Source organism: Hylobates moloch, unplaced genomic scaffold (genome assembly GCF_009828535.3).
Source record: "Hylobates moloch isolate HMO894 unplaced genomic scaffold, HMol_V3 SCAFFOLD_14, whole genome shotgun sequence".
Classification (NCBI taxonomy): Eukaryota; Metazoa; Chordata; class Mammalia; order Primates; family Hylobatidae; genus Hylobates; species Hylobates moloch.
This window is the reverse complement of record NW_026652289.1, coordinates 6,136,150-6,158,800: the sequence shown is the minus strand read 5'-3', so window position 1 is coordinate 6,158,800 and position 22,651 is coordinate 6,136,150. Positions and strand designations below refer to the sequence as shown.

Sequence of the window (22,651 nt, the reverse complement as noted above, 5' to 3'; positions counted from 1 at the left end):
TTGTGTGGAGTACAGGCTGTGCAGTTGTATTAGTAACTGTTAGATAAACTGCGTAACAAGTTGAAAGTAACCTTCAAAAGAACATAAGTAAGAGGGAGGAAGCCCTCTCTCCCCTCCCCAAGGAGCCCATGAAGCTCAAAGTGCGGGGGCCGTGCTGGTCCCCCGGGATGGAGGAGGCAGCATCAGGGCCTACCTGTGTCTTGCGAGGGGCTGACGCTGTAACTGTCACTCTCTTTGTCTACTGATCCTGCAGCCCTGGGTGTTGGCAGCCTCCAGTCTGTGGTGAGGGTGTGTGCTGAGATGGTGGGGTGGGGTCGGTTGAGGGTCCACTGGCTGGCATAGCGGTTTCTTGCTGTGGGCCCAGCCTTGGCATTCCTCCTGGTGGTGGGATCTGTGAAGAGCCAAGAATCATGTCAGTCTTTGTCTGCAGAGGAGTGTGGTCAGCTGAGAGCAGAGCAGAGGTCGGTGCCACCCACCCAGCCCTGCCAACTCGCCCACGCCCTCCAGGAAAACTTCCTTGGCTTCTCCTGTGCAGAGGACACTTTCCCTTTCCTTTATGGCTTGAAACCTTCATCTGACACTTACGTGTTTAATCAGCCCTGCAGGGAAAAGAACACCCTACTTGGATTCAGAAGTTACATATTTGAGTCTTGCTCTTGGCCTTTAATAATGTTATGACCCTTCTAAAAGCTAGAAATGGAATGAGGGGAGACTGACAACAATTATAGGACAAAACAAGAAAATTTCAAATAGTGATGAAGATTATAAAGAAAATAAAACCAATTACTGTGCTAGAGAATGACTTGAGAGAGGTGCTTCGGTTATGATGTTTGCAACTGCAATTAAATGAATGATAGTACAAAAAATAATGTTATGACCCGATGCACATCATTTAAACTTCCTGGGCATCGTCATGTTCTGTAAAACAAGGAAGCTCAGCCCAATGGGTTCTAACATGACCTCTTTCCTACAACCCTAGTGTTGTTATGAGTGAATAATGTCCCCCCAAAAGACATGTTCACGTCCTAACCCTCAGGACCTCAGAATGCATGATCAGGTTTGGAAATAGGGTCATCACAGATGAAATTAGCTAAGACGAGGTCATATTGGAATCGGGTTGGCCCTTAATCCACTATGACTCGTGCCCTTATAAGAAAAGAACACAGACACAGGAGGGGAGAGGGCCGTGGGATGATGCAGGTGGACACTGGAGTGCTGCAGCTGCATGCAAATACATTTCTGTGCTGTGAAGCCACCCATTTGGTGGTACTACGTTAAAACAGCTCTAGGAAATTAATACGGATATTGCCTGTATTTTTGTTTCTCATATTACTACTCATTGTATTAATGATGACTGTTTTATTCATTAAGTTGAAAGCTCCTAGAGCAGAGGGACCATATTTTTGTGTCCCAACTCTCCTTAAGCCCTTTGCCTATGATAGCACATCTCTTCAATGGAATTGTCCTAACTTTGACAAAGACATCTTGGGTTATTTAATATGGAGAACAAAGGGTTAAGCTGGGGCCAGATGGGCTTCATTCTCTCTAAATCTGGAACCAAAGGCAGCAAGTCGATGGGGTGGACGGAGTTCTTAGCTCAACCCTTTGGTGAGCTAAGAAGAAGGATGTTCCACCAGCAGAGACTGTCAGGTACCAGAGTGGGCTACAACATCGCCTCTTCTGGAATTCTGTGGAAAATGAGAGAGGTTCAGTTACCTGGAATGATTTTTCTGGGGCTCCAGCCTGGAGGCAGCTTAAGGTCTTAGATGGGTCTTTTCTACCTTTGAATTCTCTGCTTCTCGAAGAGCAGTTTGATACAGTTATATTTCAGTATGGTCTGGCCACTTCTAAACCCAGCAGACTGTATTCACTGTTGGGCTCTCATGAAGTTTCAAAGGAGCAAAACTGACCGGGCCAACCTGTAATGTTATTGCACCAATTTATTTATGTGCTTTCATGAGCCTGGCAGTGTCTCCAGGGCAGGGGCGATGGTATCCCTCTTTGGATCCATTCATAGAGCCTACAATACAATAATCCCTGACATACAGAGTTTTCTGAAGGAATTAATAGACCTAGGGTCACTTTATGAAGGCAATGGAAGCTCAGAGAGAAGTGACATAGCTGTTAAGTGATAAAACTATAACCCAAACCTTCTGCCTTTTCAGTTCAGATAATGCCTGTTACTTGACCACATATGGCCAAATCCTGAGTGTCTAAGTTTCCTAGTACTGTGTCTACATGACCCTGGCTTGCTTATAATTCCATGTTGGAATGTGAAAGGCTAACACTGGGAAGGTGCAATGACTTTGTTTTTAAATGGAAGATTTCCTCATTGCAAGTTTCTAGTTAATTCGACTTTGAACCTAATCTATCATTCTGTGTTTTGCTGGAGAGGTACGTTAAGATGGCAGCCAAAGAGATAGATTTTAAGATTTCCTAAATCATCAGAATACTCAATCTTGGTGAATATTCTCTGAGGCATTGATTTTAAGACACATTTCATCCCTTACTTGCACAATTCCATGGAAGATTTCATTAGAAGATTTTTTTGGCCTTGATGAGAATGTAAATGGTTATGCTGGAGCTCTACACAACCAGGTATGAATGATAATTGGGTTACTTCACCGAAATGCTAGGAAAGAGGCCCTCAAAAAGACAGAAAAACATGATGGGGAAGAGGCTAAATGTCTTCCAGGCACTATCGACTTGATAAGTGGAGCTTAAATAAGTGAAGCTTGTTATTTAAATGCTAATGAGTCTTTTTCCAGAAAATTACCCAGTCCCTTACATAAGTTTTTGAAAATTCTCGTTTTTATTCGTCTTTAAGTTTCTTGCAACTACAACTGTTGTAGCTCATTCTGAGCAGGTTTACTTCTGGCATGGAAGTTGGGGGGTGGTTGGGGGGTGTAGTTTGCTAGTCCCACTTCAAGGATACAATTATTTCCTCCAATCTCCCAAACCTTGACCCTCGTTTCTTCTGCTTGAGCTCACTCCCCAATGGTGGGGCAAAGATCTTCACTGTCATAGCCCCTTTCCTCATTGAGATCACCCTACTTGGAAAATTCCATGGGAAAGTCGCACATGTCAGCCTTGATTCAAAGCCTGGTCTCTTTTCAAGTTAATTTTGTTCATAATCTCTTTTTTTTCTAGATGAGGACAGTTTTACTGGTGGCCTGATAATGTTGAAAATTTAGGTCATGATATTAGTTTCCTTAAACCACAGCCCTCAGTTCTGTTCTGCGCTAGGCAGGCATCCTAGGGTCAACATTGCCTCAGTATGTAGAATACTGGGGTATTTGACACATTTATTTTTTAATAATTTGGTTTTTGGAGCCATTGTTTTGTACCTGAACTGAACTCTGCTGTATGATAATGCCTAAGATAGCAGCTAAAATATAATTTTTACTTGGATTCCACAGGAAGCCTTTTTTGTGTAACTTACTAGCTCATCTACTAAGCAAATAAACGCTGGGATTTACTGCCCCTTCATGGAAAGTATTTTGTTAGGCTCCCAGCATTCTAATATAAATAAAACTCGGTGATTAAGCATCATGCCTGCTCAGCAGCCCATGAGTTGGAGGGCACGGGATATAAATAGCTCATGGCCTTTCAACATGGGGTCTGAACCCTAATTAAGCTTCTGCCCATTGAATCAGATTATTTTAATTATCCCGAGTTTGGGATGAGAGAGGATTTTGTAGATAATAGGGTTACAGAACATGTCATGTGTACTGTGATCGTGGTATTAATCTGCTTTCATCTGTGCCATTGGTTTCCATATCTTGCAGTTGTGGAGGTCCAGCTTTACATAACGAATTTACTAGTTGTCTCAGAGAGAGGATGAAACTGGGAGATCTGAACACTCCCTCATGTAACTAACAAATATTTATCTAGCACTTATTACATCCTGGACCACTGGATGCACCTCACCCACCCCAGGTATTTCCCTCAGGGCCACTGCTAGTCCCATCCTGGATGACAGAGGGCATTTTTTCTTTCAAAGTCTCAACAATAAGGATTCAAGTCCATGTTGTAAGCTCTTGTCATTGAATGTGCATATGTGTGAAGTCTATTCTTTAGTCTCTACATATCCTATATGTAGTATCTCCACCTAAAGGCCATGTAGAATGACTGAGAGTGAGAGCTTTGGAATTAGGCTGCCTGGGCTGGAAGTTCATATTCACTACTCCCTGGCTGTGTCGCTGGCCAAGTGACCTTGTCAGACCTGCCTAATCCCCTAGTCTCTGAGGCTAGGTGATGTCATCACCCACCTTAAGAGCTGTCCTGAAGTTTGAATGAGATTAATGTGCCCAAGTGCTCCGGGCACATGGGGCAGGCACAGCTGGCCCTGCCCATGATTCCTATGCAGCAAACACGCCTCAATGTCTTGTCTTTTCCATTCCCATTGTTCTGATCTCAGAACTTGATGGCTGATTGGTACTTATCCACTACATGCCTGTGTCAGACACTGTGGCTGGTATGGGGATGAGGACATGGACAGAGTTCTAGTTTTCCAGTGTATTATAATCCACAGGAAAGAGGAGTAATCAGTGCAGCAGAACCAGCCAAGGGATGTGTTTTCAGCACCGACAGAGATAAATAGCAAATTGTTACGATTTCTTCCATCCTCATAAGAATCTGTTGCAACCCTCTGGCAAACTAATAAAATGCCTAGAAACATAACTTCCACCATGCAGTCATTCTGGTACGCAAGCAACATGTTTTAGATGCTTTTCTTAAAGAGTTCTTGCAATGACAACACAGTCCTAACATATAAAATAGAATCACGATGTCTTCTCTAGCTGAGGAAATACAGAATACAAATGAATCTCTGCAAATATGCCAAACTGTGGTGAGAAGAACCTGCTCCATGGAATTCACAGAGGTATAAACACCTGGGCAGAGGTGAGAAGCTCTGGTGCAAGAAGCTAGTGGGGGACTCTGCTTCAGAAAGTTCATGGGTTGACCGGGCGTGGTGGCTCACGCCTGTAATCCCAGCACTTTGGGAGGTCGAGGTGGGCGGATCACGAGGTCAGGAGATCGAGACCATCCTGGCTAACATGGTGAAACCCCGTCTCTACTAAAAATACAAAAAAATTAGCCGGGCGTGGTGGCGGGTGCCTGTAGTCCCAGCTACTCAGGAGGCTGAGGCTGGAGAATGGCATGAACCTGAGAGGTGGAGGTTGCAGTGAGCCAAGATTGGGCCACTGCACTCCAGCCTGGGCGACAGAGCCAGACTCCGCCTCAAGAAAAAAAAAAAAAAGTTCATGGGTTTCAGACTCTTGAACCCACTGTGGGGCCAGTCACCTATCATTTCTAACTCTAAATAAAACATGGAGTGTTGTCAGTCTCTCACACTGGTTTTTGAGGAAGATTTAATGAAAAAAATGATCCAGAAGATCTTTTACTAATACAGAGGGTTCCGCGAGTGCTAAATGAATAAGCTCATTTTGGAGGGTGAGGGGGGAACCAGAGACTGATGCATGCATTTGAGTAGATTTGCTTGATGTTGGTAAACGTCATTTAGTGAAATTCATCACACAGGAAAGAAACATTGTTCTATAAGCTGTAGTGTTTGTTTCCCTGTGATCATCAGGCTAAGCCCCAGGGTCAGCAGCTCAGCACTCTCAGAATGAAATGCACCTGCCAGGCACTGGCTTAGGGGACCCTGCAAGATGAGGACATCTGTTTCTCTGTCTCACCTTTTCCCTGCCTTTCACTGTGCTCCAGTGCCACTTCCATCCTCATCATGCGGGGAACCTTGGGAGCTTTTCCCTGCTGCCCCCTCTGCTCCCGCTGTGACTCTGATCTTGTTTCATGTCTTCCCCTCACTGGAAGTCCTCCTGAATGACTTGGACCCAAGAGAGCCCCTCCCACTGCTCCGCATGCCCACTGACTCACCAGGGCTTCATTCTCTTTCTGTCTAGGACTTACTGAGAAATGAAAACTACTTTAGTTCCATGTCTAACGTCTGCCCCCTGACTAGAATGAAATGAATGTCTTTTTGCATCTTACTCATGGTGTATCTCCATCACACAGCACTGAGCCATATATGTAAAGTGAAACCTGAATAAATATTTTTGAGTGCTGAATGAACGCATTATCATTCCCAGCCCTGCTTCCAACTTTATAACCATGAGATACACACACGTCCCTCCCACATGCGTCCTGCCTGGCACTCGCTGACCACTGGTTTACGGTATCTGCTGTGACTCCGGTTCATGTCTCTGTTGATATTTTACATGCCAACAAATCAACTTCCCCATTATTCTGGGGCTGACCATGCAGCTGGAAGGTTGCCAGTGCTTTTGTTTTGGGCTGCTGCTTCTCCTGTCTTAACTATTTATGACTAGCTTTATGCATTCTTGGCTGCTAGCTGACCATTGAAAGGGAAGTAGAAATGCATGTTGCTTTTTACCTGGAAGGAAGAACCGATGTGTCGGAGGGGTCCTGCCCTGCTGCGTTATATGCAGGAAACATTTCTAACCCTTGGGGCAGTGTTTCTCAATGTGGGGTCCAAACAGCCAGTATTCGAATTACCCAGGGTGACTGTTACCATGCGGATTCCTACGCCAGAATCTCTGGGTGGACGCCTGGAATTGATATTTCAAATAGGCACTGGGTGATTCTGATGCATGTCAAGGTGGAGAACGAGACCAGGGCATGTGCTCTGTTGTCTCTTTTGCCTGCCCTTCTGCTACCGTTTCCAACAGAATGCTGAAGCCAAGGCTGCATTGCTCTAAAAATCGAATCCTTTCAATATCTATAACTTTTCTGATTTAGCAGCAAAAAAGTGGCTCTTAAACCCATTGGAGCAGTGTCTTGAAGTAGCAGCAAGCCACACCAGGCAGTTCACAAGGGAGAAGCGAATGGCTGAAGAGATGTCAAAGCCCTTCAAGCATTTTATTTTTTTTGGAGATGGAGTCTCGCTCTGTCGCCCAGGCTGGAGTGCAGTGGCGAGATCTTGGCTCACTGCAAGCTCCGCCTCCCGGGTTCACGCCATTCTCCTGCCTCAGCCTCCCGAGTAGCTGGGACTAAAGGCGCCCGCCACCAGGCTGGCTGATTTTTTATATTTTTAGTAGAGACAGGGTTTCACCATGTTAGCCAGGATGCTCTCAATCTCCTGACCTTGTGATCCACCCGCCTCGGCCTCCCAAGGTGCTGGGATTGAGCCACTGCACCCGGTCTGAATCATTTTTTAAGAGTAAGGCTCTGGCACACACCCCTTTGCAAAGCTAATTCCCACTCATATCCCGTTTATGTCTTCAGAATGTATTAATGTGATCAAAGAAGAAAGGGGAGAAGAAGGTTAGACAAAAGGAAGAGGTAAAAGACTTCTTTAGAATGTAGAATGTTCTTGAAAACATTTTGTAAATGGATTTCAATGACGGCTGAAACTGTTTTTTGTATATTACAATGTTATTTCATAGGCAACGGGTTTACTTCATAAAGCTCACTGCATTTCGCACATGCTTCCCAAGCTAGGATTTATGGAGAATAGCTTTTAACGTTACAGTATTTATTTTTCTAATAGTAACACACTATTCTAAGAATGTAAATTTTTGCAAAGAAATTGATTAGAGATTTGAAAGCTAGACATCAAAGTTTCCAAAATGATAATAATCAGGACATCAATTTCTCAGTCTTTAAAGAGATGTAGGAATGATTCCAATTATGAAGAAATAAGAGTATCTAATAAGCTCTAGATACATATTAGGGGACTCACCTTCATTGCAGTAATTAGTTTCCATATATTATGGATGCAAATATTAATGACAAAATCCAACATAATCTTCACATTAACCAGAATTATAATTTTTCTCAAATAGCGTGTTCAGGGGCAAAAGCATAAGCTTTGGGGATAGACAGGTCTGTTGCTGAATCTTGGTTTTACTACTTATGTGTGCAACTTTATGCAGTTTGCATAATTTATCTGAGGCTATAGTTTTCTCATCTGCAGAATAGAGGCTATGATACCTGCTTCACGAGTAGGTATCTTACAGGATTGTTGGCAAAGATAACGTGCATGACGTCATCGTTCTATCCCAACACTGGCATATAGCAGATACACACTAATGTGGATTACCTTCTTCCTTTTCTGTGTTGCTTAAATTAAAAAAATAAATACATGTACCTGAAATTTCTAGCACTTTTTATAGTAACCAATACTAACAGTAATTCAACAGACATAATAATAGCCAAGATCCATCAATAACAGCTCATTATCCCAATTAGAGATGTTATTATACCCATTTGTTTCTCAGGCGTAGGTATGAAAAGCCGCACATTTTCATTTGAGAGAGAAAGAACATTTACTATGTTTTCAGCATTGTTAACACCCACACATTTTAAGTGTTGTTGACCACTCACTCGTTCCCGGCCGAGCGTCTGAAACATCCACTAAGGGCCCAGTGGCCTGAGACACCGATTGGTAATGGACCGTGTGAGTGACCGTCAGGGACTTCTGCTTAGCTGCCTCTCCAAAGTCAGCATCCGTCAACAGAACCGTGGAACGATCATCTACAGGATGGCGGGAACACAGAAAGCCAAACACGTTTATCTCCCTTCCAACCACTCCCTGGCCTTTTCTCTCCTGAGGCACTTGTGTTATTGTTAATGACAACCACAATACTAGCCTCATCTAAAGTGACAAAAATGATTGCAAATTCAAGCACTGAATTAGCATCACTCTAGAGTGCTAGGAATAGAAGCTTCTTCCTAGGGGTTGGCTTTGGGAGCAATGAGCTAAGAAGAACCATGACCATGCAGAGAAGGAGCTCTCTTTTCTCTTTGGGCTTGGTTTTTCATTAAGTTAACATTGATTTGAACTCTGGATTTATGTGTTTGTCAAAAGCTTCTCTGAGACATCATCTGCAATGCCAGCCCCCTCACCAGTGATGAGGCTGTCAATGAAGATGGTTCCCTTTGGCTGCTGGGAAGCTCTGTTTGCAGGACTAGAAAATCGCCACTGCAGTTCTCTCTACTGAGGTTTGCTCTTATTCTGAACTTGGCTAATGTTTTGGGGGGGGGGGGGGAAATAGAAGAAAACATGCCAGTCTTCAGAGCTTATTGATTCCTCTATTTTAAAGGACTCAAGGTATGTTCCTTTTCTTCCCACCTCCTGTAAGCCTTAAGCACTCTAGAACATCCATTAACTGACTTCTCCTACATGATTCACTTGTCAGACTTCCCAAGTCCTACTGCTGTGGGCACTTGAAGGTGAGCGAGGCCAGAGCATGGGTTTGGATGGGTTCTGGGCATCTTAGTGCTTGGAGCAGGAGCTGCTGTTCGAGCTGGGTCATTATTTGGTGGGCCAGGATTCTCATTACTACCTTGTGATGTGTTTCATACTTTTTAAAGAGCTTTTTTACTCCAAGGGAGACTTTGGCTAGGATATAGATTTTTCATAAATTTTCAAAGACTGCAGCCCAGGATGCTGTTGCTAAGAGTTTATCAGTCAGCAGGGACCACGCTGCAGCCTGCCCTGACACTGCAACAGGGATGCGAAAGTCGTAAACAACACAGCTCGACTTCTGTGCCCAAAAAAGGCTCTGAACAGAATGAACCTTACAAAATCCAATTACTCAGTCTCTGGCAGGGAAGGAAAGCCTCTCGAAGTTAGAATAAAATTTCTTGGCAGAGAAATAGAGGAAAGGCTGCCAAGATGCCTGTGAGTATCCCAGTGCACGGTGCGGTGAGGTTGGCACCACAGCAGGCGCCTGGGCTTGGCTTGGAGGTCTGGCCCCATGGCGGTCACTCGACTCCTCAAAGAGGGTGGCTCTTCCACAGAGACAGCTTCCTACTTCCTACAACTGGACCCAGCACGGGAGGCTCCGTGTCTACATTTGTTTTTCATTAACGATGGGATGTGTCACAGTTTCTAGCAGGCAGGCCCTTTTAGATCACACCAGATGATCTGTGGGGCTAGGTTACACACTTTTCATGGAAAATTTTGGGCGCCTGTCTGATCATGAAGTTAACCATTCATTCTAGCTGGAAATTAATGTCACTGTAATATTGGATTCTTGTGGTCAGAGCCCAGCGCATTTTGAAGCACCACAGTTCCACTTCCCAGTAATTAGAAAATGCCATCGACCAATTGTCAGGCATCACAAGGAGGTCAAGGGCTCTTGCTGGTAGGTGATCCTGCATGGACTGGGATGGATCTCTGGCTAAGGGTCATTTTTACAAATGGAAATGACTGGCAGGCTTTCTCTGGTGTTAAGCCCCCAGTGACCAGCTCTTGGAAGGCCACAGACCACTCATGGCATCTGCCTAGCTATCTATTTTCATAACCATATGTAGCATTATTGTCTAGTGAGGCGCATTTAGCAAATATTGTAACCGTGTTATATAACCATGGTGACCTCCACAAACTATGTAACCGCTCTACGTCTCTGTTACAAAAGAACCTTTTCTTATGTTGGCTGGAAGGGTTAAATTAAATAATGCATATAAAGGGCTTATAAAATTACATGGTCAAAGGAATTACATTCTGATTTTTGAAATTTTTTCAAAGGAAATTTTTAGTTTTAATGCCCAATCTACTGGGTGAAACAAAGGAGATTCCAGGTATACCTTCTCCTTTCCCAAAAAAAGATAATCAAAAGCAAAACATAGTAGCCTATCCCTTGTCCTGATATAAGCAAGCTAACAAAATCTTGTGTACTTTAGGGCAGGTAGTGCCACCTCACATACATGGTTTAACTGAAGTGTTTCACTGAAGTTAGCTGATCAAGAGCCACTTTGGCCCTTGACCAATCTTTCTTTAAGTGCTGCTATGCCTGGACCAAATGTGACTTCAGCCAGAAGAACCCAGGCCTTAGAATTTAGGAGCCATTAGGTCAAGATGTCTCCAGTGGTGGGTGCGGCAGCAGAAGGGCGAGGGTTGATGGAGGAGGTGTTCTGCCCACCTGGCCTCTTACCACTGCCTTCCCTGCAGGAGGCAGCTGGGCTATGTGCTGAGAGTCAGGCAGTTTATCCAGACCACAAGAAAGGGTTGCCCTGGGACTCACGCCAGCAAACACCTTCCAAAACAAACACAGCCAGGTTTGAAAAGAGGCAGCCTCGGAGCCTGCCTCAGGGTGTTTCCATGGGCACTCAAAAGTTTGGATAACTTCTGGTTGAGGGTTTTTTGGAAGCAGCCTGTTGGTGTGGAAGCAGGTGGCCTGCTGCTGTGCTAGCTGTCACTGGAGACAGACAGCATGGTGGTGAGTGTGGCCAGGTGGGGAACCTGGTTCTGCGCCTGTCTCCGTGACCTTGGAAAGCTACATAGACCCTCTACATCTTGGTTACAAAAGCAAGACTTCTTTCATATGTTGGTTGAAAGGCTGAATTAAGTAATGCACATGAAGTGCTTATAAAAACTATGTGACATTTACAGAATTCTCAATACATGTTAGCTATTCTTCTCATTATTATTGGAAAGGAAATATAAGGTATTTCACTCTGGAATAAATAGAATAATCGAGACAGGCAGTGTGGGGTAATGGACTTCAGGTGGAAAGAGGCTGGGAAGGGTGAACAAGCCAGAAAACCTCCAGGTGGCTGTTCTGAAACCCTAAAACTAGGGCCCTGGTGTTTTTCCCAAAGTGCTGCTGGGGAAACAGCTGCAGGATGTTTCTGGGGCACTGGTGTGGGGGAAGATACCCTGTACAAAGACATGTGTTTGTTTAAGTGTTAAGTACAGTTTAAAAGTTTTCTTTAATGAAGACTTGCATTATCAGAGTTGATGAGGGGGGCACAGAGTGGATTTTCAACCTGTGGCTTTAGAGTGCAGGCTTTCTGGATTGATGTGTATTCGATTGCAGATGTTTATTCCTTGGAGTGGCATCCGTAGCCTCCCCTGGAAAGATCCCAAATGGATCAGAGCTGGGGGATTTCTGTCCCAAATGCCTGGAAATGACTGGCATATTGGCATACATGGTGGTATATATAAGTCAAATTTTCTGCACATTTGCTGGTACTTATTCTTCTTCACAAGAACAATTCTCTACCTTCTAGCTTTTGTACTCATGTAGCCTTCAACACACTCTCCTGTCTAATATTTCTCACACCCTGGTGTTTGGATTGAGAAGGCATGGCTGTGGCAGCCACTTTGTGTAAAGTGGCAAATAGGGCACCTTACCGATGGTCTCCATCGTGTCTCTCTCTTCAATCAAAAGCTGAGCCCTGGGTATGTCGATGTGCATTCGCAGGGTCTGCTGTTGCTTGCTTAATGTATCTGAAGTCCGGGTATTCTTACTGGGAATAAAATGGGGTAATGCATTAACAAATCCAGTTCAGTGTTAACATTCTACCAGCATGCACCTGTATACCAACTTAGTTTATTGTCTAAATATACAAATACCTTGTGGGGAGGGGAACAGAAAAAGTACATACTATGAAAATGTTTCCTTCATTCAAATGTTATTTATTAATATTAAATTTCAGCTGGTTGGGGAGTTTCAGAAAATACAAATTGTCAATAGAGATTGGCTCTACATCTATCAATAGAATCTTTAGAAAGAGCTCATTTCTTGTGTAAATGCTAAATGAAACAAATGAAAAGCAATTAAAAATCAACAGCATTTTCATTTGTCAGATGTGAGATATTCCAGTGGTGGTGAGGAATAAGGCACCAGACATTCCAAAGATGGTGGGGGAAAAAGCACATGCACCAGCTGTTTGTCAGACGGGAGTTTTACTAATGGACTTGTATTTATCTCTGGTGTCATTTTATTTTTGCTCTAGAAGCAAATCACAAACCTTGTTAGCTTCCCTGACATTAGTTTTCCTAACTGATAGTACATTTCAGAATAGAGAAAAGCAATTACTATCATAATTGAATCTCAAAATTTGTGTACCAGAAAATTACTCTTAGAGTGAGCTGTTCTCTAAAAGTAAATGAAAATAAGTAGTAAAACTGCATGGTAGAATTGTATTCAGTTATAGCCTGCAGTTAAAAAAGAATCTCCACGTTGCAAAAAAAATCTAAAAAAGTCAATAAAGACCATACTTAGCAATCCACATTAGAAGGGTGGTTGTTCAGTCTTTACAGAATAATAAGACTTTACTAGATGTTCAAATAGTATTTACTGAAGCATCCTCTAAGAAGCAGCAGTCACTTGGATAATCCAATCAATGGCATAATCTATGGCATCCATCAATCCAGCTCAATTGTTGTTAACACTGGTTTTGAGAAAGATTTCTGGAGCCTAGTTAACTCAGTGATGGTTTACCTCTGTGTTACTTTTAATGGGGACCAAAATAGGAATACTCAATGCTACATTTTAAATGCTTTCCCCTCTAACCGAGCCATTCACCCCAAGTCCCAGGGCTCTGCCTCCACTGATCCTTCCTTGTTAATGAGGACTCATCTACTCTTAAACCAAGTGGTGGACAGAACTTTAATTATCCCAAAGTGAAGGTCACTCAAGTACCCCCTTAGATGTTAGCCTGATGAGATCCACGTATACTCCTCATTTGAGTGAAAGCAAATTATCCCATGAAAAAGACAACTTCTGAAAGGTGCAACATTCCTACTTAGGACTTGATCTTGAACCAGATTTCTTGCTCTGCAGATGAGGAACTGGGTTATGTACCTACATCATGCTAATTATGCAGAGCCCAAATTCAAACGTTTTGTCCTGATTTTTCACATGGTCTCTATGCTCTTTCAAATTACTGACTTAACTAACTTGTCATTTATTGATTTTTTTAAAAAGAGAATAATGACAAAATTCAAATAATCAAATAAAATGAAAAGCATTTTGGTTACTTGGGGCGCTGCATTTACAGCATGCTTAGACAAGCTATATTTCCACAAAAACATATGGGAAACTACTCCTCTGTGAATATCCCAAAGATCTGTTTAGAAACCTCACTAGGGACTTGAGCTTGTCCTTGCACCAAAAATAGAAGTGTGAGCTAATGCCTTCTGCTCTTCATGAATAGTTATGAGGCAGTGAGCGGCTGCTCTATTAAATAGCGATGAACACCAACTGCAGGCTATACTTAAACAACAATAAGGGGTCTGCTACCAGACTGCCACAGGAAGCAGGCTAAATAATGGCTGTGAACCACTGCAACTGGCTGGCACCAAGATTTAGAACATGATTCAACTCTGCGAACCAGGACGACCAAGGCTGGAGGTAAATTCTTCCTCCTCAGAAGACTATCAGAAAATGGCCCGACAAGCCTTGAGATTCAGAAGCTAATTGTTTTTAGAGACAGTGTCTTGCTCTGTCGCCCAGGCTGGAGTGCAGTGGTGCGATCACAGTTCGCTGCAGTCGTCTTTTTTTTTTTTTTTGAGATGGAGTCTTGCTCTGTTGCCCAGGCTGGAGTGCAGTGGTGTGATCACAGTTCACTGCAGTCTTTTTTTTTTTTTTTTTTTTTTTGAGACGGAGTCTTGCTCTGTTGCCCAGGCTGGAGTGCAGTGGCGTGATCTCAGCTTACTGCAAGCTCCGCCTCCCAGGTTCACACCATTCTCCTTCCTCAGCCTCCCGAGTAGCTGGGACTACAGGTGCCCACCACCACGTCTGGCTTTTTTGTATTTTTTGTAGAGACCAGGTTTCACCCTGTTAGCCAGGATGGTCTCGATCTCCTGACCTCGTGATCCACCCGCCTCAGCCTCCCAAAGTGCTGGGATTACAGGTGTGAGCCACTGCACCCAGCTGGACTCACAGTTCTTCTTTCTCTTTGCACTTGGCTGTTCCCGTTGTTTAGAACACACTTCCCCTGCTACCCCCAAAACCCGCATAGCTGGCTCCCTCATTGCAAGGCTCGACTCAGATGCCATCTTTCCAGTGGAGCCAGGCTGGCCCTGCGATGGGGATGTCTCATGTGTCCTCTCCCCATTCTGTTTAATTTTGTCTCCTTGGCACTTACTACCCTGTAGCATACACTTAGTTGATTTATCTTATCCATTATCTGCCTCTCTCACTGGAAAATATGCTCCACTGGGGTTTTCTTCACCTGTTCTGTTTCCTGTGTCTCCCTAGAACTTAGAACAGTATATGGCCAAAGTAGGTGCTCAGTAAATATCTGTGAAGTAAATCCTCACATTGATTTATTTTGAGGGCACAATGTGTGCTGAGTGAGATGTCCCCAAGACTTTGTTTTGAGGCAATAATATCCTTCTCATTCTAAAAGGTCATTGGATTCCAACTAAGTTATTTCATTACTTAATATTCTAAAAGGTCATTGGATTCCAACTAAGTTATTTCATTACTTAATATTTGCTGTCATTTTCTAAAAGGTCATTGGATTCCAACTAAGTTATTTCATTACTTAATATTTGCTGTCATTTTTGACAATCTATTGTTACATTTACATTTATCACTCTGTGTTCTGTGAACCTCAAAAATGATAACAATTGGTCATTAGAATGGCAGCAAACCTTAAAAAAGTGATTTGAACAAACCTCATTTGCAACCTGGAAAAAGAGTCCAAATGTTTTCACTGTGGAAGCAAAAATTGCATCTTTTTTGCATGGCATAGGATCATGCTAAACGTATTAGTTATTATTGAGCTATAATCTTCAACCATCCATTTATTTGCCATCTGGTTGTTTGATTAAAATGAGAAGAAGAGGAGAGCAGAGAGGGTTTCACAGGGCAGAGAATTTCCCAGCTTAGCCAATCAATTATTTGCAGCCACTGCCACTCTTCAAAGTCTTAATAAATAGTCCATCATCCTCTCAAATATGACACAGAACATTCCTTAAATGTACAATGACTATGGGACTGTTAGGAGCATAGCTCATTATAACACTAGGGTAGAGATTTTTTTATTATGTGTACAAAAATATGAACATCAAAAAAGCTAAACTAATTTGACCATTCTCATTCCATTTGAACCTTTTTCTGCTTACACCCAACTCACTCACTAATACTGACTCCTGGACCTTAAACATTATATATGTTAGCTCTCTACAGTATACAGTTATCGCTTTAGAGCAAGCACCTCTTAGAAGGCTGTTTTTTAAAAATAAAAATCTTACACAAAAATACAAAAGGACAGTCTTTCTGTCTGGGTGTGAGGGATGCAGTCTCTCTCTCTTCTCTGGGGGGATGTGCATGGGTGGAACAGGTGGATATCTAGGAGCGTGAAGCCCAGCCCTGCCATGCCAGGGATCCCTGGGGACCTAGACTGAGTGGGCATGTTCTGCTGTCCAATCTACCTTCCTGGCCTGGCCCTCAGCTAATCTCCCTGAAATACGCAGATACTTCTTGGTAGAAAATGGTTGAAAAATAAATGTTACATCCATCTAGAACACAGAATGTGGAGTGATAAAGCTAGAAACAATGTTGAATTTTTTATTTTGTTTTTATTTTTTAGGTAAGGAAAACAAAGTGGTAAAATGACCTGCTAAGATCTAAAAACCAGCTTGTGGCCACCTGGGGCCTAGAACATAGACTTGTGGTTCGTATTCTCACTGTACCAGGCTGCCAGTTCCTTTGACTTCCAGAGAAAACAGCAGCACAGACCAGGGGTAGCTGTTCAGTATCTTTCTCTCTGCCAGTGGACATGATTTGTCTGGACCCCCTGGGCCATGTCCAAGTATGGCTGATCCTAAATTGACCAGTTAGGTAATGAGGTTTTTGTTTACTTGGCCCATTCACCTGCCAAACTTAGATTGAACCAACCTTTCATGGGTAAAAGCTTTGCTTTTACTTCTAAATTAATCCCATACAAATCCACCTATTTGAGGAGCTTGAAAATTCTCTTCCTTTTCAATCACTTTGACCATTTGAAGGAAAACCACGGTAACTATCATAAGTGGTTGTGATTACTGGTTTTACTGTTCCTAATTCATGCTGGTAACTGGCAATAGGAAGACCATAATTAATTCCTCCTCTTATCAACAGATGGTCTTGCAACCACAGCAACTGCCCTATTCATAGAGAATGCTTGCTAATGTCTTTCTCAGAGGCTAGGGAGAAGGAGTAGGAATGTACTCTAGAATATCAGGAGAAGTGAAAAAGCAAATCATCCGAATTGAACAAATGTTGAACATGTCAGAAAATATAGCCCGCAGTTTCACAGCCTCTAGACAAAGGCATGATTTACAGTTTGGGAGTAGATAGGGGAGGGGGCCAGGGTAGGTTGTGCAGAGCACAGTTGAGGGGAGGAGAAGCTCTCTGGGGGGCTGCAGGAGCCCTGCTCATTGGACTGGTGAAGCAGGCCAGGGGTGGGGTAGGGGTGGGGGCTGCTGTGGTGAGCAAAAGTCACGCCATTCTAAAGGGGCACTGTGCCTACCTCCATCACCTCAGCAGTGCTAGTACGGCCAGGACATTTTCAAGAGAAATCAGAAAGCCAAATTTTATGTGAAATCTCCTTATTTTAAATGTCATCAACTAATTCATATTTTTAAAGTCTGCCTTTGACACTTTCTTTTATTAGGTAGATCAGTTATTACAAGTCAAGTGACTCTGACTTCTTTGTTTTGCATATGTTTTATCAGATCTGCTCAACACAAGTGCATGTGTGTTTGGATGTGTTCCCTGTGACCCATAAATGTCACACAAACAAAGAGCATGGGCTGAAGGCATCTCATGCAATTTCTGTAATCTTCTCCTGGAAATGTGATGAAGTACCCCTTAAGGAAGGAGATACTGTACAGGGAATTTGCATCTTTGCTTTTCCTCTGAGCTCCCAGATTTCTGCTACCAGTTGTCTATCTGACACTTCCTCTGGATGCCTTAAAAACTTCCTCTGGATGCCTTAAAAATAATCCCAAATTCAACATGACCCAAATAGGTCTTTTTATTCCCATCAATACCTCCTCCCAACCTACGTTCCAAAAAAATCAAAAGTTCATAGCCTGCCTCTATCTTCCTAATCTTGGCAGATGGCACCAACAGATGAGATCATCAGATCAGTCACAACAAATGTATTTTAGAGTTATCCTTCTGCGGTGGCTCATGCCTGTAATCCCAGCACTTTGGGAGGCCGAGGCGGGCGAATTGCCTGAGGTCAAGAGTTCGAGACCAGCCTGGCCAACACGGTGAAACCCTGTCTCTACTAAAAATACAAAAATCAGCCAGGCATGGTGGCAGGCGCCTGTAATCCCGGCTCCTCAGGAGGCTCAGGCAGGAGAATCGCTTGAACCCATGAGGTAGAGGTTGCAGTGAGCCAAGACCACACCATTGCACTCCAGTCTGGGCGACAAGAGCAAAACTCTGTCTCAAAAAGAAAAAGAAAAAAAAAAAAGGAAAAGACTTATCCTTCATATCATTGTTTTACCTATGATTCACATTGTTTTAAAATGCAGTATGGCCAAACGAAATGTCTGTAGGATGGAATCTGTGTGCCAGTGGCATTCTACTACTGCCTTCGGTCTTCAAAGATACTAGTGATATGGAACATGGGAAGTTTTTAAATTACAAAAAAGTACTAATTTTATATGTATAGATGGAGGAGGAAGTCACAGCCAAATGTGTTGGTGATGGGAGTGGGAAGAGGTCCTAGATCCACCCTCTTTCTCTCCCACGTAAATCATCCTAAAATGGCAATGTTGAGTTCACCATCGGAGTCCTTGACATTTTCCCTACTCATTTCCTAGACTCTGATTTTCCTTTTTCACTTTTCATGTAATCATTGCAATATGAAAGGCCTAAAATGCAAATATCAGGGTGAGGTAACACGTCAGGCAATTAATCCATATGTGTAAATGCTTCATATCAGAGTGTTCCAGTATTTACAGAGTAAAAAGGTTGGACAGCACAAGAAAACTGAACATTTGAAGAGGGGGACTGGGTGGAAAATAGAGTTTGGGGACGTGAAAGCAACACACTTGTCACAGCTTTGCCGATCACAAGCCTGTGGACGTGTGAAAGGAAAGCTGTGAAGGATGCATTTCTGTCTTCCACGTTGTGAACATTCTCGTACTTATTCAATAACCACTCTCCACAGTTATGAATGGGGCAACTACTGTGCTGGCTACTCCTAACACGAGGATGAACTATGAAGGGTGTGACTTCCAGAATAGATAGTGAACAGACAGAGGTAAGAGGAGCTGATGGGTGCCCTGGTGGAGGGTGCTGATGGAGACCCAGAGCCTTTGAAGAACATGGGACACAGCACATTCCTTTTGTGCTTTTCTTTTAACTTGGATGATTCTGTTAGAAAGAAGGCTTGACCTCACCAGTAGTAAATTCAGATGAAGGCAAAACTAAAGCTACTTCCTCTTTATGTGCCTCTGTTCCCAGGCTAATGGGAAGCCTTCTATTGGTTGTGTCCAGCCAACAAGACAACTACCTGTGGCATGTCTACAAATATATCATTTTCATCTACACCTTCAGCTATGCATTACATGGATATTTTGGAATGTATAGGAAATTACATTCTTTTCTAAAAAGAAAAGACATTATCAATTTCAGATTGCCATTATTAAAAAAAAAGAAATCATCAAGGCAAGTTGGAAATTGTTCTTTCAAACATGATATCTGGGGTGCTAGGTCTTGTTCTTACCTCATGAGCATTTCAGCTAAACTCTTTGCATCTGGGGAAAGAAAGTTAACATTAGTACATGGTAAATAACTCATTAGCATTCACTTAGGCATTTATGACAAATACTCTATAGTCAGATCACAACAGTCATTTTGAAACACAGTCATATACCCAGATCACTACTAATGACCTAGAGTTTCATGGAGTCCTTATTTCTTCTAAATGGGACTTTTAAAATGTATTTTATTTTAATTACAAAAAGATCAACATAACTATCCTATGATTATAACATTCTCAGACATCTACTATATGTTTTATTCCAAACTACGGTCACTTCTAGGAAATCCAATTTTATTTTCAGTAGTCAGAAAATTAACATTTTGAGGGTATATCATCTACGTTGAACAAACCTATGCTTTTTGTTATCAAAATATCAGAAGTAAGTGGCATTATTATAGAGCTCTGAGTTCCTCGGGTTGGCCAAAGAATTGTATAAATGAAATATAAATGTTGGCCGGGCGTGGTGGCCCACGCTTGTAATCCTAGTACTTTGGGAGGCCGAGGCGGGCGGATCGTGTGAACCGGAGGTGGGACTTTTACAGAGATCCGTGCCATTCACCAGCCTGACGACAGGGAGATCCCTCTCAAAAAAAGTTCCTGGAAACTTAGATGTTTATTTTTTTTTTTCCTCTGAGCACATTGTTTACCAAGACCGGGTTACCACTCCTGATAGAAGGAATCCTGACTAAAAGTGTAGGAAAAAAAAATCCCTTTTTTTGGTGGTGTTATTTTGAAATTCCCGTTTCCCTTAAAATATAATTTATTCTTTTTACACGTTTGGTCCTGGCAAAAATGAATGTTTCCTTACTTAGAGCACAAAAACCTTCTTTTTGTTTTTATTTCATTGCTCTCTAAAAAGTCTTGATGCTAACTAAGTATAGTGTTCAATGAACAGAACTTTCTGGAAATGGACTCAGCTGACGGTGCGACCAGCTCTGCAGTGAAAGAATACGTATGTGGGAGCATTTCCATCTCATGCCTTTGGGGGCTGACAATTAAACGTAGTCAGTTTCTGCACAGTGGGCGGCATGCTATTTCTGAAAGACGTGGACAGTCACAGAATGACCACGTAGAGGCTGTCCTTGCCATGAGCCAAGCTTAGTTCGTTAGGTTGGCCAGTCCCAATGGTAACCCCAAGATGGGGCCTGATTTTGTGCACAGATGGGTTCAGCCTGGGAAATGAAACAGGGCCCATCTACTCCACCCACACAGCAAAGAAAAGAAAGCAAAATAGCATTGGATTTCCCAGTTCATGTCTTTATCTGCAAAGACACAGTAAATATAATGAATTTCCTCTTTCCCTGAACGATTTAACACTTACAAAGTATATATATATATATGCTTATATATACTTCATGTGTGTGTGTGTGTGTATATATATATATATATACATATACATGCACACACATATATATATACATACATACAACGCTAGAAGCTTGGACTTAATTAGCTCCACGGAACTACCAAGCAGTGGCTGGTACAATACTCTTTTTTTTTTTTTTTTTTTGAGACGGAGTCTCGCTCTGTCGCCCAGGCTGGAGTGCAGTGGCGCAATCTCGGCTCACTGCAAGCTCCGCCTCCCGGGTTCACGCCATTCTCCTGCCTCAGCCTCTCCGAGTAGCTGGGACTACAGGCAAAAAGGGGGAAACAAATTCAAGGAGTAAACATCCCACTTCAGTTCACACTTGGAAGAGTTCTCAGCCTCAATTGTCTTCCTTCTGCCCACCACAATAATTTCTCCTTTTCCTATTCTCGGTCAGTCATCACAGCTCTCTCCTATGAGCTGTTCATGGCAATGTACTGAGGAATTGCAGAGTCCAGCAGGGAGAAAAGTGCTCCCCGCAATGACTGCCATGCCGACGGCAGACCTCTCTTGGCTGCCACGTGCAGGCATCCTCCCCATGGCTAAAGTCTTTCACAGGTCTAGACGCCCAAAGCCGTTTGGGTCAACCCAACACCCCACCTTAAAGGAGCATGGGATGTGGGGAGCTTTGACATGAACGGGCAGTATGCTCCACGCAGAGAATTCACATGCATCGGAATTATGAGCCCATTTGAGAAAAGTAAAGACTAGGTCAATTTGACTGGACAGAGAAGTTGCCAGGATGGTGGTCTGGACTGGTGCATAGTCTAGACATTAAAGAGCTAAGGAGATGTGACTTTGTATTACTGACCTGAAAGCTGAGAGGAAAAAGGAGGGCAGAGGCGGGTGGTGGATGGGTGTGGGTGCTGTGAACTAGCATCCACCAGGCAAGCCAGAATGCTCTGAATGTGGAGGTGGGGGCCTGGGACTTGTTGAAAGCTTCTTAGTCCTTAGTCCAAGTGAGAGGCTCTGGGCATTACAGAAGAGAGCCGGGGTTATGTGGGTAACATTATAATGTGAAGATAGAGGAAATGTGTAAGAATCAGAGTCCTACCAGGTGTACAGTGGGACAAGGAGGGGTTGCAGGGAGTCCAGGAAAAGGGCAAGATCTGGGATATGCAGAGCTGGATGTAGTAACATGAGTGACAGGAATGGTCTAGAACAACATGGAAGCAGCAATTTGGGGAGAGACTTGTCTAGTTTCAATGTCGGGGGACATTAGGTGAGGCTGTTCAGAGGCAAATTTGGAATCAAATTTGGAAAGATGCTGGGGCTGAGATGAGGGTCTGGGTGTTTTTCATATCCCCATAGCGAGAGTGCAAAAAGAAGACGGCAAAATCTCATCTGGGACACACTTTTGTTGAGGGTGAGAAGAGAGTCTGAGACAAGCCAAGAAAAAAATTTAAAGTCCCAGAATCACAGAATCTTAAGAGCAATACAGACTTTTCAGATGGCCACCTAATGAATGTTGGAATCCCTTTCACAATGTCTTACACAGACGTACACATATTCTCTGTCTGCATGAATCCAGAGTTGGGGTCGGTGCTCCTGCTGCACACCTAGCGTCCTTCCTCTCCTCCCAGTATTCTCCTGCCTTCCAGGTCTGCAGGTCTCTCCCAGCCAGCATGTCCCCAGGGGAAGCTTTGTTTTTTCTCTTCTCAGTCCTAATCTCACGTATTAGTCAGCATCCTTACTGCTGGTGTGCCCAACACTGATACCCACACTGCAGGAAGGGTGAAGACCTGGAATCCATCTTACTGAGTGATATCTGTGCTTTGAAACCTTCAAAGG

General features: G+C 43.2%; 1 protein-coding gene across 1 annotated transcript in view; it reads right to left on the bottom strand.

Moving 5' to 3' along the window:
* The window catches only part of DSCAM (DS cell adhesion molecule), a gene marked incomplete at its 5' end in the record, with an annotated part of 789,264 nt that overhangs the window by 20,881 nt on the left and 745,732 nt on the right, over positions 1-22,651 (bottom strand). The window contains 4 exons of the mRNA XM_058427845.1: positions 194-391; positions 8,371-8,520; positions 12,128-12,243; positions 19,456-19,486. Of these exons, the coding sequence (XP_058283828.1) occupies positions 194-391; positions 8,371-8,520; positions 12,128-12,243; positions 19,456-19,486 (495 nt within the window). The remainder of the gene's footprint in view (positions 1-193; positions 392-8,370; positions 8,521-12,127; positions 12,244-19,455; positions 19,487-22,651) is intronic.